The following is a 25,209-nucleotide window of genomic DNA, read 5'->3' as shown; positions in this document are numbered from 1 at the left end:
ATTCGCCATTGAAAAGCTCGCATGTAAGCAATGACGAAATAGCCTTTGAGAGAGGGAGAGAGGATGTCGCCATGGACGGAGCTCGAGCCCGATGGGCCTTCGATCAGGTTCACGAGCAATGGCAACGGGCCAGTGAGAATGCTTTCTTCATGATGAATGAATGAGCGAGCTCTGATGGTTCAACGCTCATCAGGCCCTTGTATGTATAGACCATCCTTGTTCCTTGCGTCTACGCTCATCCTACTGTTGTTTAGGGTTTTGGGTCTCTCTCCTCTCCACTCTCGCATGACCTCTGATGTAGAACAGTTAGCAAATGCGTACATCGAAACATTCGAGCGTCGCAAGAGCGGACAACATATTAAATCAAAGAAGATTGCGAGATCTTAGAAGATATAAATTGACTATGTTGATTTAGAAGATTGCGAGATCGTTTCGATTATTGCGAGATCACAGATTTCATATTCGTTTTTAAGATTTTTCCCGTTATCAATATCTTTTAATTCTGTTATTTGATTTTGAGTACTTGTTTCTTTCCTAAAGGGCGATCTCTCTATAAATAGACGCCTAAGTCATTGTTAAAATTATCATTATCATTCAGAATAAACTTTATCTTTTTTGGAGTCGTTTTCCAATTATCTCTTTCTCTCCGCCAACCTCGCGGCAGCTCATCGGGAACCAAAGATGGTATGGTATCTCCCCAGCAGGAAAGAAACCATCATGACGCCTCACCATCTGTAATTCATTTTGTCCTGGCCACACTGGGTCATAAGGTCGGTTATTGGGTAAGTGGGATTAGTTAACTTAATTCTAGTTTCTTCGTTTCTCAGTAAGCTACGATGAGATTTAATTCTTTCCAATAATTTTGAAATTAAGTTTCACCGAAAAAGGCGCGCTTTTAATATATGTACGAAAATGGTGGGTTGTAAGCTGAAGGCTCCACTACAACAAAAATGGTGTCCTCTCACTGATACTGATAAGCACAATACTCGCTACGACTTACGTTGACATGACACGAAGCTGCGTGACCGACGAAAGCCCAGCCAAGCAACTTAACCTATTCACTATTTTTCTTAATGCCTTAAATTTTTTATTTTATTTTTTTTAGGAGAGGATAACTTTGTATATTTCTACGTATACAAAAGATGTAATCAAACATAATTGCCTGAAAGCAAGCATCGAATAGTTGCTCTAAACACGTGACGGGCCCAAAAAATTTCTTCGAACTTAGTAATACCAGCCTTACCCCAATTCCCGACAAATACCCTCATGCCCCAACTCGAGCAGTAGCTCATACTCTCGCTGGCCTTCACTATGGCATAGTCTGTCTTGGACTATGGATGGATACACGTGGCCAGTAGAATAGACAGAGTCCTAGTATTCACAATACTCGGTACTCACAAGCTACGATCATAATCACACCCCCAATAAATCCGTGGACAGAGTAACAAATTAGCAAACAAAAATCAATAATTGGACAACTCCGATGGTGATTTAACATCATACCATGCTCTAGAGGCACTTCCAAAACACAAATTCTACTCTAGAAATGTTGTCATGTGCCCTTATTTTGTTCGTTAGAGCAAGAGAGGGGAGGAGTTGATCTCAAGGCCAACGTGGGCCCGAACACTGACATAAAATTGGACCCCATACGCGTGATTTGGGATTCAAAGACAGACACAATTTGCTTAGGTTCATGTTTTTTACGAAGAACTTAATGAATTTAGGTCGCTCGATTAACACTCATGTTTAGTTTGTCTACCTCACTTTGTGGTCATGCTTGATGGGATGCTCGATGGGATGCACTTTTCTTATACTTGGTGTTCCTTATGAAGATGGTCCTTTTCTCCTGGGAAAACAATTTTTCTCTAGGGAAAAGAAATCCAGTTGAAGCTTCAAGAATGAATTCAAGTATTGAATAGCATCGGTTTTTGTTTTGCACAAAGCCCAATAACAAAATATAATAATATTATTAGTTTTAATATTAATATTAACATTAATATTAATAATAAGCTCATTGATTTTTTTTTTTTTAAATCATGATATGATAAATTAATGGATGACCTGGCTCAGTTTGATCCGAAAGAAAAAGCAAAGGGGTCTTGGAAGGAGAGCAATAGAGAAGTCCGAACTCATCGATCAAAATCGACCATTTGAGGCATGGGACGATTGAGATATGTTAGCTATCAATCTGTCAATTTTCGCTTCTCTTAAAACTCAGACTGACTTGAGCATCGGAGGGTCCTCCAAAGTTCAACCCTTGGTAAATATGTCGTTTGTGGTGCTTAGAGAATGCATAGCCAAGAGCTAGGTGAACAAGGGATTAGCACGAGGAAGGTTGAGTAGTGACTCCCAATTCACGTTTCATCGTTATCAAGTGTCATATCCTTTGATTAAGAATGCACCTTTGAAGTGGAAAAACAATTGTAAATAGCTTAAGAAATAAAGAAACAACTCATAATAAAATGCTTTAGGATTTGTTTGGTAACAATTCTATTCCCGTGAATAATTTCTAAGCGAAAATGATTTTTTATTATTATGTTCTCGAAAACAGTGTGTTATCGGCCACAAATCTTCAAGGAGTGGACCTCACAATAATTTTTAATTGATTGTTATTTATTTTTGTGACCCAAAAATAAATTGTTAATTTAACAATCTTATTACATAATTAGTTCTCTTTTCTTATTTTCTCGATGCTTGCGCATATGTCTCTGCTAAATCTGGCCAATTATGTCTGCATATTTTAGGAGTGGTATTGAAATAGCTAGTTTTGTGGGAAGACAAGTAACTTAAAATATCGTACTTATGATATGCATTTTGCTTTAAGAAGTAAATATGTAAAAAGGAAAGAAGAAGAAGAAGAAGAAGAAACAATAGGATAGCGGGTCATATCAATTATTAGTAACAGTTACTAAATACAGTAATGCATATTTAGGAAAAAATGGAAAAGTACACTAAAAGTGCCATAACTTTTGTATGGCGTTAACTTGAGTGTCATAACTTTCAAAACGTTCACTTAAGTGTCATAACTTTCAAAAATCATTCACTTGAGTGCCATGCTGACGTGGATGCCGGAAAAGCCGACATGGCACGCGCGGAAAAGTTACTGTAGCACACCAGAAAAGTTGACGTGGCACGTCGAAAAGTTACTGTAGCACGCCGAAAAGCTGACGTGGCACGCCGGAAAAGTTACTGTAGCACTCAAGTGAATGATTTTGCTTCGACGTAGTACTTAAGTGAACAATTTTTGAAAGTTATGGCACTTAAGTGAACGTTTTGAAAATTATGACATTCAAGTTAACGCCGTACATAAGTTATGGCACTTCTAGTGTACTTTTCCCTAGTAAAAAAAGACCAAACAATCCTGAGCCAAGAGCACCAAGGACAGCGCTCGAATGGGTGGGGGAAAATATCATGGACCAAGGTTTTCTTGAGCCAATTGCCTAACCTCATTGCCTGGGTAAACCGCAAGATTTAAAGTGCCTTAGTCTCTAAGGTTTTCTTGAGTCTTCTAGATTATTCTTAGGAGACGGACGATATGGTAAATGTAACCATATTCTAGAACTCTCTTTTTTAATGGGTAGTTGTTAAATGAGGAGATGCATTCTTATCCACTAGATCAAGACTCAATCAACGATTGTAATGAAAAACCCTCTAGTATAAATAGAAGCGTTCTCCCCTTAATTTGGGTCCAACATTTGAGTAATACAAAGAATTCTCTCCTAAAACTTCTCTCTCTAAACACTTTCTCTTTTCATAATAATTCTTTATTCTTTTTTAATGATTTCAAATCACCAATATAATAGTAAGTTTAGTACATTGATGGCAATATATCGTAAATGGTAAACTAAGAGAAAAATCCCATAGAAAAAAGCAAATTTATATCTTTCGATGAATATCACACATCTTTTAAGTTTAGAAAGAACAAATAATGCCATGTAAGTTACATGGAGGTCAAATCTTTAGGTTTTCTAATTCAAGAAGTGTAATAGACAAATCCATCTAATCATATTTTTCATTGGTAAACAAATAATGCCATGCTGTGACTTCCACTGCGCCAAGTACCGGCTCAAGCACGTGGTCCGCATGCACAAGGGAGCCGACGTCTGCAGTTTCATGTATGTTGATTGCTTAGAACCATAGTTATCACTCTGTCAATTTTCGCTTCTCTTAAAACTCAGACTGACTTGAGCATTGGAGGTTCCTCCAAAGTCCAACCCTTGGTAAATTTGTCGTTTGTGGTGCTTAGAGAGTGGATAGCCAAGAGCTAGGTGAACGAGGGATTAGCACGAGGAAGGTCGAGCGGTGACTCCCAATTCACGTTTCATCGTTATCAAGTGTCATATCCTTTGATTAAGAGTGCAACTTTTAAGTGGAAAAACAATTGTAAATAGCTCAAGAAGTAAAGAAACAACTCATAATAAAATCTTACTTTTTAATTTATGCACTCATGCTTTTAATTAGAAAATTTATATAAAAAATTAGAAATTTCTAGCCATGGCTGCTTAAACACACAATTAACTGCAGTTAATTGTTTGTTTAAGCCGTTATGACTAGAAATTTAAATTTTAATCTAATTATCAAGCAAATTTTGACCTGTGGGTGATTTCATAAATAAATTTTTAGGTTTCTAAAGTTAAGCATTGCTTATTTATGCTTTCCTTTGGGCTTTTCACTTTTAAATATGAACTGCAAGATATGGTTGAATATTTGTTTACACAATCTACGCTTTCGAACTTGCGTAAGATTTCTTAGGGGAAAGTTTCAAGAATTTCTTAAATTTTTAATCCACTTGCTATGAAATAGTATTTACAATCGATGTCAATTACTTTCTTCATAGCAGGAGTTTAATAGCACGAAGTTTCAGGTTTTTCCCTTTATGTGTTTATCATTTGTTAATACATATCTAAAAATAAATATATTTGACATTTTATTATGATTTTAACAGGTAAATCTTTTCCATTTTTTGATGAATATTTGTTTTTAGTTTTTAACAAGATCGGACTAAATTCAACTTTCAACTTTGAATTATAGTTTCACTCACACTATTCGAAAAATAAAAAAAGACAATTACTTGTCTATTCACAAGTTGTCATAAATAGAAATTTATGATTAATGAAAATATGAGACCGTAAATTGAGATTTCTTGTCAATAACATGCATTTGGTCAATTTTCGAAGTCTCTCTGTCAAGAACAGCAAGCATCTTCAATTCTTATTTCTTTCAAAAGTTAGGCTTTCGTATTATGCTTTTGGAGCTAGCTTATTGCAGGCTAAAAATGAGAGGTAGTGAGATTATAAAAAGATCTAAAAAAGTTCATCACGCCTTCATAGGGAAGGGTTCCACGGAAGATGGTCGAAGCTTCTTCAGTTATTATGTACAATTCCCCACATATCAAAGAGTTGCCTTTTGGAAGACGCTCCAGTGCAAAGGCGACCTGCATATGTCTTCACATGTTGGAAGGAAGTGCATCGCTCTCCGGTTTGACCCTAACCCTACCAATTCCTTAATTATAAATCAAGACTATGAAATGCACATGGATATTAGCATATAAAAAAAAAATTCAGCTAATTCACAGTAGCGCGTAAAAAATGCCGATTTTCACGCTGTTAACAGTACCAATATCGATATTAGACCAATGTGTTACGTGATATAAATACTTTATGGAGTATTCGCTATACTCGAGCAAACATTTAGGGGACATAAAATAGATTATTTATAAATATACTTTTATCAGCAACGCGTTGTATTTATTTTTTTGTAAGTAATTCATATAATAAAGTGAATGGCAAGGAATGTGGGGAAAGCATGTGGGAATTGAACTTTAAAGGCATGAAGAGACACCTCGGCGACCGCCGACATTTGGATAACATAGGGGTACTTTTGTTCGCGTCCCAGTTCACTCCCTTTTTTTTTTGGGCCGGAAAGTTCACTCCCTTTTGGGACCGAGACATTAAACCGAGAGATCGAAGTTCATTATGTTATCATAGCTCCATCGACGGATTAAGAGCTTTTTCAGTCTTTTTAGGTGTGGCAACAGTGCCCAGGAGAACACGTCATCGTTTGTTCGCACATGACACGAATATGAACTCATGATTTTACATAAGATAGGTGACACGAGATCACTAAGCCGGCTACGCATCGTGGACACACGAAAATTGTCTAATTTGACTAATATATGCTCGAACTAACGTGTCATAAATATGAACATGACCCATGTGTGAGTTTTTTCCTTTTTTACAAAAAAAGAAAGCTCTATGATATATCTTCATATTCATAACTCATCAACCACAGGATTAGTTAGTAAAACTTTTCTGCAATCAAGAATGAATGATAACTTGAGATTTAAAAACTATAACTAGTTTCTTCGTTTCTCAGTAAGCTACAGTGAGATTTAATTCTTTCCAATAATTATGAAATTAAGTTTCACATAAAAAGGCCCGCTTTTAATATATGTACAAAAATGGTGTCCTCTCACTGATGCTGATAAGCACAATGCTCGCTACGACTTATGTTGACATGACATGAAGCTGCGTGACCGACGAATGCCCAGCCAAGCAACTTAACCTGTACACTATTTTTCTTGATGGCTTAATTTTTTATTATTATTTTTTTAGGAGAGGATAACTTTGTATATTTCTACGTATACAATAGATGTAATCAAGCATAGTTGCCTGAAAGCAAGCATCGAATAGTTGCTCTAAACACGTGACCGGGCCCAAACAATTTCTTCGAACTCAGTAATACCAGCCTTACCCCTATTCCAACAGTTCTCGAAGACCGCCAAATACGCTCATGCCCCAACTCGAGCTGTAGCTCATACTCTCGCTGGCCTTCACTATGGCATCGTCTGTCTTGGACTATGGATGGATACATGTGGCCAATAGAATAGATAGAGTCCTAGTATTCACAATACTCGGTACTCACAAGCTACGATCATAATCACACCCCCCAATAAATCCGCGGACAGAGTAACAAATTAGCAAACAAAAATCAACAATTGGACAACCCCAATGGTGATTTAACATCATACTATGCTGCAAAGGCACTTCTAAAACACAAATTCTATTCTAGAAATGTTATCAAGTGCCCTTATTTTGCTCGTTAGAGCAAGAGAGGGGAGGAGTTGATCTCGGGGCCAACATGGGCCCGAACACTGACACGAAATTGGACCCCATACGTGTGATTTGGGCTTCAAAGACAGATAATTTGCTTAGGTTCATGTTTTTGACGAAGAACTTAATGAATTTAGGTCGCTCGATTAACACTCAAATTTAGTTTGTCTACCTCACTTTGTGGTCATGCTTGATGGGATGCTCGATGGGATGCACTTTTCTTATACTTGGTCTTCGTTATGAAGATGGTTCCTTTTCTCCTGGGAAAACAAAAGAAATCCAATTGAAACTTCAAGAGTGAATTAGAGTATTGAATAGCATCAGTTTTGCACAATGCCCAATAACAAAATATAATAATATTAATAATAAGCTCATTGATGTTTGTTTTTTTTTTTTAAATCATGATGTGATAAATTAATGGATGGCCTGGCTCAGTTTGATCCGAACGAAAAAGCAAAGGGGTCTTGGAAGGAGAGCAATAGAGAAGTCCGAACTCATCGATCAAAATACACCATTTGAGGCATGAGACGCTTGAGATACGTTAGCTATCAATCGGTCAATTTTTGCTTCTCTTAAAACTCAGACTGACTTGAGCATCAGAGGGTCCTCCAAAGTTCAACCCTTGGTAAATATGTCGTTTGTGGTGCTTAGAGAATGCATAACCAAGAGCTAGGTGAACGAGGGATTAGCACAAGGAAGGTTGAGCGGTCACTCCCAATTCACGTTTCATCGTTATCAAGTGTCATATCCTTTGATTAAGAACGCAATTTTGAAGTGGAAAAAAAATTGTAAATAGCTCAAGAAATAAAGAAACAACTCATAATAAAATGCTTCAGGATTTGTTTGGTAATAATTATGTTCTCGTGAATAATTTCTAAGTATAAATGATTTTTTATTATTATGTTTTCGAGAACAGTATGTTATCGGCCACAAATTTTTCAAGGAATGGACCTCACAATAATTTTTAATTGATTTTTATTTATTTTTGTGGCCCAAAAATAAATTGTTAATTTAACAATCTTATTACATAATTAATTCTCTTTTCTTATTTTCTCGATGCTTTCGCATGTCTCCGCTAAACCCGGCCAACTCTGTCTACATATTTTAGGAGTGGTATTGAAATAGCTAGTTTTATGGGAAGACAAGTAACTTAAAATATCGTACTTATGATATGCATTTTGCTTTAAGAAGTAAATATGTAAAAAGGAAAGAAGAAGAAGAAGAAGAAGAAGAAGAAACAATAGGATAACAGGTCACATTAATTATTAGTAACAGTTATCGAATACAGTAATGCATATTTAGGAAAAAAAGACCAAACAATTCCAAGCCAAGAGCACCAAGGACATCGCTCAAATGGGTGGGGGAAAATGTCATGGACCAAGGTTTTCTTGAGCCAACTACCTAACCTCATTGCCTAGGTAAACCGCAAGACTTAAAGTGGCTTAGTCTCTAAGGTTTTTTTTAGTCTTCTAGATTATTCTTAGAGGACGGACGATATCGTAAATGTAACCATATTCTAGAACTCTCTTTTTTAATGGGTAGTTGTTAAATGAGGAGATGTATTCATATCCACTAGATCAAGACTCGATCAACGATTGTAATAAGAAACCCTCTGGTATAAATAGAGGTGTTCTCCCCTTAATTTGGGTCCAACATTTGAGTGATACAAAGAATTCTCTCCTAGATTTTCTCTCTCTAAACACTTTCTCTTTCCATAATATTTCTTTTTTCTTTTTTAAAGATTTCAAATCACCAATATAATAGTAAGTTTAGTGCATTGATGGCTCGAACTAATGTGTCATAAATATGAACATGACCCATGTGTGAGTTTTTTCCTTTTTTCAAAAAAAGAAAGCTCTATGATATATCTTCATATTCATAACTCATCAACCACAAGATTAGTTAGTAAAACTTTTCTGCAATCAAGAATGAATGATAACTTGACCCAACTTAAGGCAGTCCTTTATTATGATAATTACCTTGATTAGAGGCAAATTGTGTTGATCTATAACAAAAAGTTACCATTCTAAGATATGCAGAATACCTTCAACCATGAAAAAACATGTAATAAAAAGCAAGTTTATATTTCCTAAAAGTTGACCTGAAATAATTTTTTTTCTCTTTTTAAATTTCTAAAACATATTAACTACAACTTGATTAGAGAACCAATTAATAGATTAAAATTCACATCTTTGAGAAAAAGAAAGAAAAATGCCTATAATTGACTTTTTTTTAATTATTGATGCACAGATATAACACAAGGCCCCTAATAAATTCCCCCTACCACCTAATCTAATCTTGAAAAATCCAACCCCCTCTCTCACCACGCTTAAGCCTTAAATACTCTAATTCCCCTAATAAATTCCCCCTACCACCTAATCTAATCTTGAAAAATCCAACCCCCTCTCTCACCACGCTTAAGCCTTAAATACTCTAATTCTCTCTCTCTCTCTCTCTCTCTCTCTCTCTCTCTCTCTCTCTCTCTCTCTCTCTCTCTCTCTCTCTCTCTCTCTCTCATTTTCATGTTCCCTCACATCCATGGCTCCTAAGCTTGCCTCTGCCATCACCGCCTTCCTCACCTTCCTCTGCTGCTCCGCCATTTGGCCGCCAACTCACCAAGCTCGGCGGTAGCCCCGGGCCTCCCAGGGAGCGAATGCGTAACGGTTCCGTCTTCTTAGTTCTTATTAAACATCAAAAATTAGCATTCTATGTCATAGAGTTTTATAAACTTTGTAAGGGATAATATACGATTTCAAATTAAGCGAGTTTAATGACCTATGGAAACAAAATCTTACTTTTGTGTATATGTGATGATTTCTATGTAAGAAGATATATTAAACATTTTGTTATTGACCTAAAGATTGCATTATATAATTTTTTGTAAAAGTGCAAACTTTACTTTCAATTATTTTGAAAAACTATCAAATGTTGCATATTTCGCAAGATAAAAAAAAAAGGTACATCATTTGATCGGTAAGCATGCAAACAATTGAATCCTTGAATGAATAGATATGTATTCAATTGTGAATCAATACATTCACGAGTAATTTAGGAGATTGACCATTCACCTATATATACATACATATATATATATATATATGCATTACACATAGGCGCTTGGAACTCGCTTATAATGTATAGTACAACACTTGGAACTCGCTTGTAATGAATAGTACAACACAAATTGGGAATAGACAGATTATGATAATTATGTTGATTGTATTTATTATGAGAATAATCGGTGTAATACCAATTGTAATATTCTTTTATTTAGCTACTTTTTTTTTTGTCAAATTCATTTAGTTACTTATCAAAAGATTAAAGACCCCTTTTTTACCAAATCTAGTGATAATTCCATTTCACTGTAAGAGTAGGAGAAAATTTAAGCAACTTTGATGTTTTTTGAGAGAGAAAGGAGGATGAGAAAATGTGAAGTGCGTGTTAAAATTTCGAACTTAATTAACTTTAATTACCAAAAGAACAGAGTGAATAACTTCAAAAAACCTATAACCGACTTCAAAAACAGACTAAAATTTCAATTCTTTCTTTCCTTTAATGACCTGAGCCCACTTTGTTGAAAAGAAACACGACTCTTACGAGTGACTGTCTTTTACTCTTCAAAACACCATTAATCTACATCATAAGGCTCTCGGGTTTTACAAACTTTCCGATCTACGATATCTACAGAGTGGCAAATAAAGAGCATACTAGCAAAACTTGCTTATCATAACCGAGCATTAACCTAATCAAGCGAGAGCATACTCTCGTTCGTTTGACCTAATCGAACGGGAGTTGGGCGAGGGATACTCATCTGTCTCAATCCACGGACCATTGTTCAGCACTCTTTTTTCAAGTCCTTATAGCCAAATCAGGCACGGTCCAAGATTCTCCCGCGTCACCCAACTGGCCACGGGGTTGATATTTTGCAAAATTAACAAAAGAGGCCATGGTTGGTCGTCGGCAGAGATGCACTAAATGAAGGGCAATGGGAAAAAAATAAAAATATAATAAAAAAGGTGAGTCGTGTAAAGAATAATTTTAAATCAGCAGCGATTATTACGTTCACTTGAGAAGTTTGCTTCGTTGTGATAGTTATATGACTCCAGAGACTTAAGAAAAATTGATAGTACACGAACAGCTCGAAAAGTAAATCCCCAACTCATGTTCATATCGGAAGATGAAATGTCTTCATCTAATTTATTTACACTTATGCTGTCTAACACATTATAAGTTCATACAGGCAATCCTTTAGATTTGTTTCATTTCGATTTGATTAGGGCCCAAGGTTTCGATTTGATTATGGCACGAGGTTTTCTACTTTTAAAGTAACGCGCATACTCACTCTTTGTATACTAACATACAATTATGATGCCTTCATGGGATTTGCTCCTTTGTGGTCTAAGCGATCATAATAAGGTGGTTTTGAGCTTAGTTCCGTTTGTCTTGCTTCAAACAATTGGCCGATGAAGGATGTTTTCACTGTCGACGATAATTTATGTTTAAATATTTTAGTAGGCTATTAAAATACTTTTCACTTGTTCGTTTTTATAGGAGATAGAAGTGATTACTTATAAAGAAAAATGTTGTTCATAGCTTTTATTCTTTGCGAAATAGACAGAGCTTTACATTAAGCACGTAGTCCTTTGAGGACAGTAGAAGATCGTGAATGAAGCTTTCCGGATGCTTTTATTAGAGCTCGAGAATCTCACCGTCCTACCTTTGGTAGTTACGACTTACGGAAGTAGCAGGACGAGGGACAATCTGACGTTAGTAGGATGGCAACCAGACATATGTGGAGTTGTCCCACGATGTTGTACGATTCATGGTCCATGCCATGCAACTTTTGTTTGCGCTTTAGCCCTTTGAACCTTCTGATCTGATTTTTTGCAAAAAAAAAAAAAAAAAAACTTCCGATCTGATTGAAAAAAAAACCTTTGAACCTTTAACCGAGTTTCGTTCTTATACACACACACACACACACACACATATATATATATATTTTTTTGCCATGTACCTTTTGTTTGCACTTTAACCATTTGAACCTTTAACCTAGTTTCGTTCTTTCATATTTTTTTCGAAAAAAAAAGAAACAAATAAGAGGGGGAAGAAGAAACCCTCGAGCCCTCGAAGGCTTGATGAATGTGGAAACTATTTGAATTCTTTTTAAGGGCAAAAGCCACCAAAAACTTCAAATTAAAAACAACATTATTTTGACTGAAAAATCATCCGACGTAAGGTAAATATATCACCAAAGTGCAAGTTTGGGATTTTTCATGTCACAAGAAAATTTTTAGGGTTAATTTGTCTGCCTGACCCTTTTTCCTATGCTTCTCAATAATATTCTCACGGCTCTCGGTGAATAATTGAATAAATATCATTCTGATCCGATGACCATGAACCAAGACCGTTGTACCGTTCACACTCATGCCAAGACGACTCGTTTGCTCGTAACAATCTCATTCAAACAATCATTGCAAATGGTCTATAAATTTAGTCCGATGAACAATATCATTATTGCACTTTTAATTATTCAATGTAGTCCCTAAATTTTGGCCTAATGTAATCCCTTAACTTGTAATTTGTTCAATGTGATCTCTAAACTTTTAGTAAATATTCAATCTAGCCCCTAGTCTACACAAAAATGTCCAACGTTATCCTTCAATTTATACAAATTCAGGGACAACAAATGAACAATATCATATATTTAAGGGACAAAATTTAAGGTATACTAATAGTTTAGGGATTACGTTGCATATTTGGCTAAATTTTACGAACCACATTAAACAAATTAAAAATTGAGATGCGTCATTGCATGCAAAGTCAAAATTTAGGATTATTTATGTTTTCCATAAATGCAAAATTTAAGAATTGCTAGCGTGACAATCGCACCGTGAAAGTGGGCTTGGCATCTGAAAAAAAAAAAAGAGGGGGAAGCTAGACTACGCAGAATGGCCTGAACTCCATGTGCGAAATCGGGGCTAAAGTACACTAGAAATGCCAAAACTTGTGTACGACGTTCATTTTAGTGCCAAAACTTTCAAAACGATCACTTAAGTGTCAACTCTTTTAAAAAATGATCACTTAAGTGCCAACTTCTTTTAAAAACAATCACTTCAGTGCCAACTCCAATTTAAGGCGACGTGATTTGTCAAAAATCCGACACTTGAATCGGACACAACCCGAACAAACCTCGTACGACAAGTCATGATTCAATGATGACGTCATGCGGAGGATGGTGCGTTGGATCGAGTGATCGAATCAAGACCGGCACGTTTTTCTGTTTTGTACGGTTGTATTGTAATTAAAGAGATTAGGTTGGGGCTTCAAATGATCAACGTTAAATTATTTTGTTGTGGGCTTCAAATGATCGATGTTAAATTATTTAGTTATGCCACGTTTTCACATTGACAGTCGTATTTATATGAGCAATTCGCTTTTTATGAGACACCTAGGCATTGAAAGAATAGTTGTGATGTAATTGAAGTTATTCATTGTGGACTTAATTCTTAGATGCAAAAGAAGAACACAAAGATTCCAATAATTTAACGTGCTTTTTCAGGAAATTCGATCGATAAACAATCCGCCGTGTCAAATCCTTAGGATGATGTAACGTCAAAGAATATTTTATACGACAAAGGTTGCTCATATGTCTTGACTTTAATTATTGTGGCTTGGCTTTATGTGTTGATTATCAGCCTCAATTGTTGTTACAAATAAATAATACCACGGGTCGTAATCCTAAACCCTAGATTAATTACAAGAACTAATAGTGGGATCAAGACGATTTTTTAATATATACTTAAGTTTGCTTTTTAAAAAAAGAAAAAAAAGTTGTCTAATCAATCCTAAATTTATTGTATAGATGTCAATTCAGTACTAAACTTTTTAATGTTGCCATACATGTCATAAAATTTTACTCAGAATCCAATGCAGTCATATCGGTCGAATTCTAACGAAAATCGCTAACGTGGTGGTCCAATAAGTGATTTTCAACAAAAATCAGTTAGAATGACCACATTGCAATTTCGCGCAAAGGGGTGGGACTAATTTGGCCACATTAAAAAGTTGATAACTAAAATGAAGTCCATATAATATATTCAGGACTAGTTAGGTAATTTTTCGAAAAAGAAAAAGTTGCATCTAAAAAGTTGAAATTTGTCCTCAACTTCTCATGATTCTATCCACAGGATGGCTTGCCATGCAACGACCCTATATTTTGTTGTTCCCCAAGTGCCGTGAACGGTGGAATTTACAGTTGGATATTCAATGCAGCCCCATCGTACGACGAAGAATTTTAGTGTTGCACTAGTGTTGCACCCTAAATGGATGCACTTGGAATATAGTGTATACCATATGCTCGAATCTTATTCATTGTTTCAACTATCGTCATGATTATTGTTATTCTGCTTATTTAAATAAAGTGGCAACTGGGTACACGTCACAAGCCTAAGGAAAATAATAACAAAAAACAAAAATCACAATCATTTTGTCCTTATTTTAACATATGCGCACGTGAAAATCGGCGTTGCTTGGACGAGAGCACGTTGCCGGACAATGACTTCCTAACTGATTCGAACGACCTTTCTTTCTGTCCAACTTTTGTCCTCACACGACGTGTTCGGCCAGTGACCTGAAAATTGTCGTTTCGAGACCGTCTTCCCCTTTCTTGTGAGATCGAGAGAGTTTTCTGTTGATCCATGCCTCCTTGGCGACTAAAGGAGATAGTAAATCTTATTATTAGAATATCCCGACATTTAAGTTTCGCTCCTTGCAAGGCGAACGCAGCTTTTCATTATTCACTGGTCGACAGTCCTTGGTGCTAAGGGTGATGAGTTTCGGTATCGAGATTGGTTCTAGTTTTTGAAATCGAGAACATACCATATTTGTTAAGATTAAATGCACAAACACAACAAAATAAAGAGCAATTGCCTAACAAAATTTATAATTACAATATGAAACGATGTATAATCTCGATCATCCATCAAGAGAAACAATATAAACCATCATATATATGCAAACTCAACCAAAATCAAATGAAGTAGTTCTCACATTAAAATATTAATTCAAATTGGGTTCACATGTAAAGCAAATACAAGTCTCAAATGAAAACAAAGTAGCATACAAAAGATTTCAAATAAGATGTTGTAACATCCTAGCTAAAACTAAGAACTCCCATCTCATACTTGAGATACTTGACTCTTAGTGCATCACTATTCATGTTGAAATACTGACACGCTGCAACTAACCAAGATCTTGCAAATAAGTCAATATAAAAGCATAGAAAAATAACGAGGAACGATAAAGGACACCGGAGATTACGTGGTTCGGTCCGAATATCGGTACCTACATCCACGGGAGAGTCAGCACGAACAATCCACTATAATCGGAGAATTGGAATTACAATCGCTCAATACGCTCGTGTTTTCCGCACCTAGATTATATCCAAACCCAAAGTGTTCACAAATAAACAACTTAATTGGATATAATAAAACTCACGAAGCACAAATATCACCACGTTAGAGAATCCCTTCGTGCAACACGCCCTACGACTTCGAGACTCTTCACCGTTTTGCGACACATCAATGACCAGAGTCTTTTATCTTTCGTACGCCGCTAGGATAGAGTCTACTGTGTGGCTTCTTGGAGCGGCTCCTGTACGAAGTCTGCAATTCTTTGGCGTGCAGAGAGGAAAATCCTAAAAAGCAAACCAACCCCGTTTTGTTTTCTTTCCTTTTCTTCTCTTTTTTTTTTTTTTTCTTTCTTTTATTGGTCCATGGGCCCACCAATCTGCAGCCTTTTCTTTTCTATTATTTGGCCAACGACAAGAAGAAACGTCCACATTCTGAAGTGGGCAAATCTTGAACTTGGTCAAACCGGTCAAACGTAATTATCATATGCAAATGAATTGACTAACCGCCCAAAATCGAGACATAGTTTAACAATACTCCACCTTGGCTCGATGTTTGAAACCAAATCATAGTGCTTATTATCCATGCTGCTCTCTCAACGCCTCCACGGGCGATCACTCTCTGCAAATGCCAATAGTGCTCAAGCAGAGCTTGGGCGTCGCCAAAGGAACAGGCTTAGTCATCATGTCTGTTGGGTTCTTTGCTATAGAAATCTTTTTCACAACAACCTTACCCTTCGCTAAGACATCTCGGATGAAGTGGTACATGATGTTGATATGCTTCGTTCGCTCGTGATAAACCAGATTATATGCCGGATAAATCGCACCTTGGTTATCACATTGTATATCAACATTTTTCTGTTCTAACCCAAAGGCCAAAAGCAAACCTTGTAACCATATCGCCTCTTTCGCTACAAAGGTTAGTGCCATGTACTCCGCCTCAATCGACGACAAGACTACGTGGTCTTGTAAGGATACCTTCCAACTAACTGCACCACCCGCAAGCGTAAACACGTACCCCGCTAATGACCCGCACTCATCCAAGTCACATGTATGATCAGAATCCACATACCTTGTGGTCTCACCGCCATCATTGTCCCTCCCGTATACTATACCAACATCCGATGTCCCCTTTAAATATCCGAGAATCCATTTCATAGCTTCCTAATGAGTTTTACCTAGACGTTTCATATAACGACTAACTATACTGATAGCTTGTGAAATATCAAGCCTAGTGCATACCATAACATACATAATATTACCCACGGCACTAGAATAAGGAACACGAGACATATGTTCCTCCTCCTTCTCGCTCTGCGGTGATAACTTAACTGAAAGTTTAAAGTGCTTTGCTAATGGAGTAGTTACAGACTTCGTTGATCGCATATTAAAACGTGCGACAATTTTCTCAATATATTTGTTTTGAGACAAACGTAATAATCCCGCATTCTTGTTACGCGAAATCTCCATACCCAAAATTTTCTTTGCAACACCTAAATCTTTCATCTCAAACTCAACACTCAACCGCCTCTTCAAGACATCAATATCAGACATATTTTTCGCTGCTATCAACATATCATCAACATATAATAGCAGATATATCAAAGACCCGTCCTCCAATCTCCTAAAATAAACACAGCTATCAATCTGACTTTTCGAATAGTCCCGACTAGCCATGAAAGCGTCAAAACGTTTATACCATCGCCTAGGAGATTGTTTCAGCCCATATAATGATTTCTTTAACAAGCAAACATGGTCTTCCTTACCCGGAATAACAAATCCCTCTAGCTGCCTCATGTAAATCTACTCCTCCAACTTACCGTGAAGAAATGCCGTTTTTACATCAAGTCGCTCCAACTCGAGATCCCGTGTATCAACTAAGGCAAGTAAAACACAAATAGAAGTATGCCTTACCACAGGAGAAAATACCTCATTGTAGTCAATGCCCTCCCGTTGGGTATACCTCTTCGCAACAAGCCTCACCTTATATCTTGCTGTCTCTACACTAGGAATGCCCTCTTTCCGTTTATAGACCCATTTACTTCCGACAATTTTCTGGCTCTTGGGTACTTTAACTAGCTCCCATGTCTAATTTCGATAGAGTGATTCCATCTCTTCACTCATAGCCCCTAGCCACCGCAACAACTCGTAACTAGCCATCGCCTCAAAGTAAGACGAAAGTTCATCTGTCCCCACCTCGTCACCTACGGTCAAAGCATACGCAATATCCGTATAACCATAACGTACCGGTAGTTTAATTTGCCTTCTTTGTCTGTCTGCGACTATACTACATTATGGCTGTATTGGTTGTTCATTATCACCGTCTTCGGGAACTGCGGCCTCATTTGCGGTCTCAACATCTGTTACCTCCGAGGTCTCCGGAGTCTCCACCCGAAGCTCCACCTCACTACTAACACAATGATCCGTCTGCTCTGCTGGTTGTGTCTCAGAACTCCTCTGTTGAATCATTACGGTCTCGTCGAAGATCACATCTCTGCTGATTAGAAAATCGGGTATTCTAGGATCGGTGCACCACAGCCGGTAGCATTTCACCCCATGTGCATAACCTAGAAATATGCACTTCTTCAACCTCGGCTCTAGCTTACCATCACTCGCATGAGCATACGCAGGACATCCGAATATTCGTAATCCGGAGTAATTAACGTGTTTCCCCGACCATACTTCCTATGGAGTCTTCCACTTGATAGCAAATGATGGAGATCGATTAATCGGGTAACAGGCCATGTTCACTACTTCGGCCCAAAATTCCTTGCCTATTCCTTTAACAACCCTCTATCACTCGGTATCGTCATACCTGTCTCACTCATGTGCCCTAGACGCATATGTCATAAACGAGTTAAATCAGAATCTGACTCACTTGATGAAACTGCAGCAGCTCCTATCACGGTCTCTCCCAGTAGATGATAGAGAGAACTCACTTTCTTCCCTTTCATCACTGTCATGGCACCTCAAGAGATCTTCAAGACTCCACCTTCAGCGGTGTACTTACAACCAATATCATCGAGTGTCTCCCGAGAAATAAGATTCTTCTTGAGCTCCGGTACATGCCTCATGTCCGTCAATGTGCGCACTACACCATCATGCATCTGAATTCGAACTATCCATATCCCCACAATCTTGCAGGCTGCGTTATTCCCCAACGTAACTCTACCACCATCTGCAGCCTGGTAAGTAGTAAACCAGTTCCTATGAGGTGTCATATGATAAGAACACCCCGAATCTAGCACCCATTCGTCTCCCGACGAACCCGCAATCACACGCATGACAGCCTCTGCATCACTATTGCTCTCTTCAAGAACGTTCGCCACACTAGTTGTGGCTTCTGCTTATCACATATGTTTCTCAACTTGAGACAATTTCTCTTGATGTGCCCCTCTTCGTGACACTCAAAGCACTTCACGCGTCCTTTGGACTTTCTATGGTATGATTTAGATCTACTTTTACCTTTGCTGCTATTGGACCCTCGTTGTTGCTCTCTACCCCGAATCACTAGTCCTCGCGCTACATCCTGCGGTGGACTGTCATCTCGCAACTTTCTCTACCACTCTTTAGAAAATAAGGCAAACTTTACCTCTTCCGAGGTAATCGTAGTACGCCCCCGCAATAGTGAATCAAGAAAGTGCTCTCATGACTCTGGTAGGGAAGCTAACAACATCATGCCATGCTCTTCATCATCAAGTGTCTTATCGACGTTCTTCAAATCCATCATGAGTTTATTAAATTCATCTAGATTGGTTCTGATAGACGTACCTTCAGTATATCCGAACCGGAACATCCTCTTCAACATGTATAAGCGATTGCTCAAACCTTTCGTTACATAGAGCGCCCGAAGTTTTGTCCACAATGCTGCGGTATCCTTCTCCTCGTCTACCGCTATTAACACTTCATCCGATAAATTCAACAGGATTAAACTTCTAGCTTTCCTCATTACCACATTCTTTTCAAGATCTGCCATCGTTTCGGGCAACTCAGCCTTGCCCTCTAATGTTTCTGCTAAACCTTGAGTTGTCAATAACGTCTCCATCTTGAGGCTCCATAGCCCAAAGTTGTTCCTCCCGTTAAACTTCTCAATTTCAGCTTTCACTCCATGCATAATTGCAATAACAGAATATCCAAATAATAATTAGACAAGCAAAAGCCCCAAATCACAATCTAGAATATCCAAACCTAGCTCTAATACCGATTGTTGAAATACTAACACGCCGCAACTAACCATGATCTTGCAAATAAGTCAATATAAAAGCACAGAAAAATAACGAGGAACGATAAAGAACACCAGAGATTACGTGATTTGGTCCAAATATCGGTACCTATATCCACGAGAGAGCCAGCACGAATAATCCACTATAATCGGAGAATCGGAATTACAATCGCTCAATACACTCGTGTTTCCTGCACCTAGATTATACCCAAACCCAAAGTTTTCATAAATAAACAACTTAATTGGATATAATAAAACTCACGAAGCACAAATATCACCACGTTAGAGAATCCCTTCGTGCGACGCTCCCTGCGGCTTCGAGACTCTTCACCGTTTTGTGACACACCAATGACCAAAGTCTTTTATCTTTCGTACGCCGCTAGGATAGAGTCTATTGTGTGGCTTCTTGGAGCGGCTCCTGTACGAAGTCTGCAATTCTTTGGCGTGCAGAGAGGAAAACCCTAAAAAGCAAACCAATCCCTTTTTGTTTTCTTTCCTTTTCTTCTCTTTTTTTTCTTTCTTTTATTGGTCCATGGGCCCACCAATCTGCAGCCTTTTCTTTTCTATTCTTTGGCCAATGACAAGAAGAAACGTCCACATTCTGAAGTGGGCAAATCTTAAACTTGGTCAAACCGGTCAAACGTAATTATCATATGCAAACGAATTGACTAACCGCCCAAAATCGAGACATAGTTTAACAATTCAAGCTCATGAAGACCTGCCTATTGTTCTTCTTTTCATTAAAATGCTAGATTGCAAAAAAGTATAACTTTTCATCTTGCACAATCTTAGGTATCTTATCCGACATGTGCATTAGGTCCTTGTAAGGACCTAATCCATCATTTGCTTGATATGCAATAACAGCATTCCTACTTTCAACAGCGGAACAAAGCCTGCTCATTTGCTTTCTAAGCTGTAGTGCTAGGCTCAATCTCTTTTCTTTCTTTCCTCGAGCTTGCCTCATTGAAGCTTGCATTGCTCTTTTATGGGTCTATGTTCCAATTGGTTCAACGATATTGTCACCCACATTACACTCTATATTACCATCAATAGATCCTGTATCATCACCGATATCAAGTTGTGTGGGCTCAACATCTTCATCAATACATAACCTTGTCCAAGATTCCATGTGATTCCTCCGGTAGCCACTGTGTCCCTAAAAATTCTATCTAACGACATTTCAACTTTAAGAGGTATGCCTTTCGTCCTAAAAACCTTAAGCTTAGGATTGGCCTGTTATAATAGAGCAATTGAGTAAGTTATATCATTAAAGATGAACTTAACAAAAAAGTAAAAGAGGAGATAAAAACCTGAAATTTACTCTCCCACCATTCATCACTCGCATCAATGGTTTTCTTCCTTGAATCCCACTCTAGTCCTGTTTCACTTAAACCTCCATCTTTTCCATTCTTCCTTAAGATTATCCCATTTGCTCCTCATTTGAGATTTATCATATTTTTTGCCCCTCAACTCCTCAAACTTGTTAATTATTACTGTCCATCTATCTCCCTTGTTGGTTGCAGGACGATTGCCTTTTACAATTTCTTTAATGCACAACTTACAAAATGTATCCACATCTTCGGCAGTCCAATAGGCCTTTTCTTTTGATGGACTTGCCATCTTCTAGTATCATGAACAAATAAGTTTGAAAGAAAATGTGCTTTGTCTAACAGGGGCATGTTCTCTTCTGGGCCTTGTGAGTATGAGAGAAGAAGGCATACACTCTATCGGGAAGAATCATGTCCAACTGCAAAAGACCAAATATAATTCAACAAAAATGACTAAATATTTTGCTTATGTTTGGACCAAGAGTTGGTATTCCGAACCTTCAGCTGTTTGGTACCCACAATAAGACCACATTCAGGTAAGTCATCTGATATTTCACAGCCCACGACTTTGTAAAGCGCATCGTGATGGATTTGCTTCGTCGATGGCTGCACGATGATGCGGGCCGCTCCAGTTTTTTCCTTGCCACTGAGCAAAAGCCCAGCACAATGAGAAGGTGTAAGGGGCACTCTTCTTTCCATTTATTTAAAGACTCGGAAAGAATCCCGCAACTCCATTCCCAAGCATTGTGCCCTTTCATCTGTCAACACACACACACACACACACACACACACACACACACACACACACACAAACACACTTTTGCTATCAGATAGGTGAGCAAATAGCTCGTTACGGCGGCAGCTCTGACATATCTAACTCAATCCTAGGACTCCATAATCGACCAAATTCGCACAACTTCTCAGGTAATTCATACAAAATAATCCGACAGAAGTGAAGGCGACGGTTTAGTATAGACCCTTGTCATGGATCTGCCTGCATGCACTACATTTTTACACATTCAAAACCTGGAGAACATTTCATCAGTCCACTCAAGAAATTCAACAAACAAAATACCACAGAAGATCAGAAAAGAATTAAGGCTCTGAATTCATTCAAACCGATGAGAGCCCTTAACAACGGAGCACATCACACAACCACAATCACTTGCATCAATCGTTATAACCCAGCGGGTAACTCTAAACACAGACCGTTGGGAGAAAGGTTGGACTTGGAACTAATCAAGGCAAAAATTCTCACGAGAAAGCCATGGACAGACTCAGACTCGTGACATCACAGAAACCCTGCAAGAAACGTGCATCTCTGGACGGTACCTCTCTGTTTCTCTGCAAATTGCAAAGAAGCGGTCTCTATCTATATTTTACTCAGAAAGAGTGAAAGCAGCGTTCTTTCTCGGATCCTGCAACACGGTCTGTGCTCCAAGATCATTTCTTTCTTCCCCAGAAGAATTATATTACGCATAATATCACATTCATGGGCGTATAATAATTTCATCGAGAAGATTTAGATGATGACGGGAGGCGTGACGGTGGCGAGGACAGATCACTTGCGTACCTGGAAAAAGCAGAGAACGAAAGAGCAAGGTCGGCCCTAACTTGAGATTGAATTGGCCATTTCGAATTCTTGCTGAGGAAAGGCTCACTCGGATCCTTTTTTTTTTTTCGAGAAAACGGCTTCGATCAAGGCCTTTCTTTCAAACTTATAGATTATAAGGCGTACTTATATCTAACTTATTAAAATGAGGGTTAGTGATGCACGAGCATTCCTTAACGGCGTCGAAGGGCATTAATAATTTCTTATCTTTTCAAGAGTAGTTGAGTAACATTTAGATTTCCAAGTCTTATTAAATTGTATCGCGTCTTTCCTAAGAGTCAAGTTCTAGTTCCCAGACTTTAATTGTATTTTCTATTTTCCAAGAGTCTTTTGATATTTCGTAAGAGTCTCATTTACTCAAGCTTGGAGAGTTGTTCCATGCTCGCCTATATCATGGCATTTCGATGAATGAGAACGACAGACTTGTTAATTGATAAATTTATTTGAGCCTTTGACTTGTTAACAAGAAGGAATTCTTGTTTCTACTCTTATCTTTTGGGTAGATTCCCACTGGTGGTGAGTATTCTATCCCTTAATTGATCACTTGTGTTACCTCCTACTTCTTTACGTTTTCTCCCGACGTCGGTCAAGCTAATCTTATCATAACGTAATAATACTTCCTATAACACGTTGACATGTGTACATTATTTAAGATGCATGAGCATATAAATCGAGCTGTTAACATGACATACTTAACTTGCAATAACTTTTTTGATGATATTATCGAAAGAGAATGCGAACCCAAAAAAAAAAAAAAAAAATTTGGTGCTACCCATTCCTTTCCTCCGAAATTTTTCACTACCAAACATTAAGGACACATTGGTTCACCAAGCGAGCTTTGTAGTGTAACGTGTCTAATTCCGAAAGACGAATTGATCTTCAGGGATACGAAAGCAATCTAGATGTATCGGGTTTGCTTCGATGGTTATGCATGTGAAATAAGTTGATAAGGGAGATCGTCCAATTCCGAAACACAAATCGATCTTCAAAGATGCGAAATCAATATAGATGTATCAAGCTTGCTTTAATGGTTGTGTATGTGAAACAAGTCGATACGGAAGGTAAGTGAGAGGGTCCATCTACTACTTCAGAAGAAAGTAAGCATGAGTTCGGGAATTTTGCACCTAAACTTCAGAAGATTAGGATAAAATTGTTCAATTAAGGGTTGGTTATCCAAATTTCATCAAAAGGAGTTCTATAAAATCCTACATAGAGAGGACATCACTAAAACAGATCTCAAATAAGAGAAAAAAGTTTGTGTTGGCCAAGCATTTGTCTTGTTGTTGTTGTTGCTATTATTATTATTATTATTATTATTATTATTATTATTATTATTATTATTATTAAGCTAAATCTAGCCTTATTAGAAAGAGCATAGGTCAAAAGACAAAAAAAAAAAAAAAGGAAAATAACAGCAGCCCCGACTTCCTCATTGGGTGAAAAGTGAGGACCGGGAGTTGTTGCAAGCGAACGGGTCAGGCGGATCTGGTGGTGGCCCAAGACGGAAGCGGCAATTTCACCAAGGTGGAGGACGCGGTCGCGGCTGTACCCGATTACAGGAAACGCCGGTTCGTGATCTACGTGAAGAAGGGCGTGTTTAGGGAGAACGTGGAGATCAAGAAGAAGTGGAACGTTATGATGGACGGCGACAGGATGGGCATGACCGTGATCTCGGGGAATCGGAGCTTCGTCGACGGTTGGACCACATTCCTGACAGCAACATTTGGTGAACCTCATAATCTTTTGAATTATTTTCTATTTTCCTAGTATTGGGTTATAACCTAGGTCCTATGGTTGAACTTGAGATACATAATGTCTGATTTAAATGCACATACATTTGGTCAGTTGGGTTCACTGAAAAGAAGTACATGCATTTAGGTCCCCCTCACTTGATGGGTTTGCTCAAATTGTTCTTTTGTGTATGTCTGTAGATCGGTCGGCCGCACGCCGGGTGAAAATGATTAGGGTTCTCTTGCCCGACTGCTCTTTTGTTATGTAAGGAAAGGTTTTTTTTTTTTTTCTCGCTACCCTCACTGCCCATTTTCAACTCGATTAAAGCCTACAAGAGGTATTTTCTATTAGAATATATTTTATGTAGGCTTTATTAATTGTTATTGTCATTAATTATTGGTCAAATAAATAAAAGATATAAGATTTCCTAATCTTAATTGGATATGTGGCTAGATAGTATGGGCTGAGGTAAGTATTATCTATAATAAAAGGATAGGTTAAAATCTCTACAAATAATAAGTCCTTCATCTAAATCTTAATCCATAATGTTCACATAACCTCACAAGGAGTCATCAGAAAGCGAACATGTGACGGGCCATCTCATTTAAGGGGTTCATAGAGAAAAAGTTCTTGAGCATCGGATCGTCGTAATTCTGCATCAAGAATAATGAATCCTAAATAAGGGGTGTCAATTTTTCTACTTTATGAAACTATGATTGGTATATTTAAACATGATAATTTTAAGGCGCTGGTTACATTTTTTCCCGAAGAAAGGAATCACAATTGCTAAAGCCTTT

At 37.8% G+C, this 25,209-nt stretch overlaps 1 protein-coding gene across 1 annotated transcript; it reads right to left on the bottom strand.

Annotated features, from left to right (window-relative positions):
* Positions 1-21,407: 21,407 nt before the first annotated feature.
* LOC125314748 (alpha-aminoadipic semialdehyde synthase-like) lies at positions 21,408-21,788 on the bottom strand. Its single transcript, XM_048277710.1, has 2 exons — positions 21,568-21,788; positions 21,408-21,488 (listed from the first exon to the last, which is right to left on the bottom strand). Exons 1-2 carry the CDS (start codon positions 21,766-21,768, stop codon positions 21,408-21,410), a joined length of 282 nt encoding a protein of 93 aa, XP_048133667.1. The 5' UTR covers positions 21,769-21,788.
* Between the last annotated feature and the right edge of the window lie 3,421 nt (positions 21,789-25,209).

This window comes from Rhodamnia argentea, chromosome 4 (genome assembly GCF_020921035.1).
Source record: "Rhodamnia argentea isolate NSW1041297 chromosome 4, ASM2092103v1, whole genome shotgun sequence".
Taxonomy (NCBI): domain Eukaryota; kingdom Viridiplantae; phylum Streptophyta; class Magnoliopsida; order Myrtales; family Myrtaceae; genus Rhodamnia; species Rhodamnia argentea.
Note: the sequence above shows the minus strand (reverse complement) of the source record. Positions and strands in the feature narration are given on the sequence as shown.

Bases quoted from the DNA above. Each gene is read 5' to 3' on its own strand.
- LOC125314748 (XM_048277710.1), bottom strand. From the start codon at position 21,768: ATGGAAAGAAGAGTGCCCCTTACACCTTCTCATTGTGCTGGGCTTTTG. The intron at 21,489-21,567 runs GTTCGGAATACC...GGTCTTTTGCAG, and splicing joins TGGGTACCAAACAGCTGAAG to TTGGACATGATTCTTCCCGA.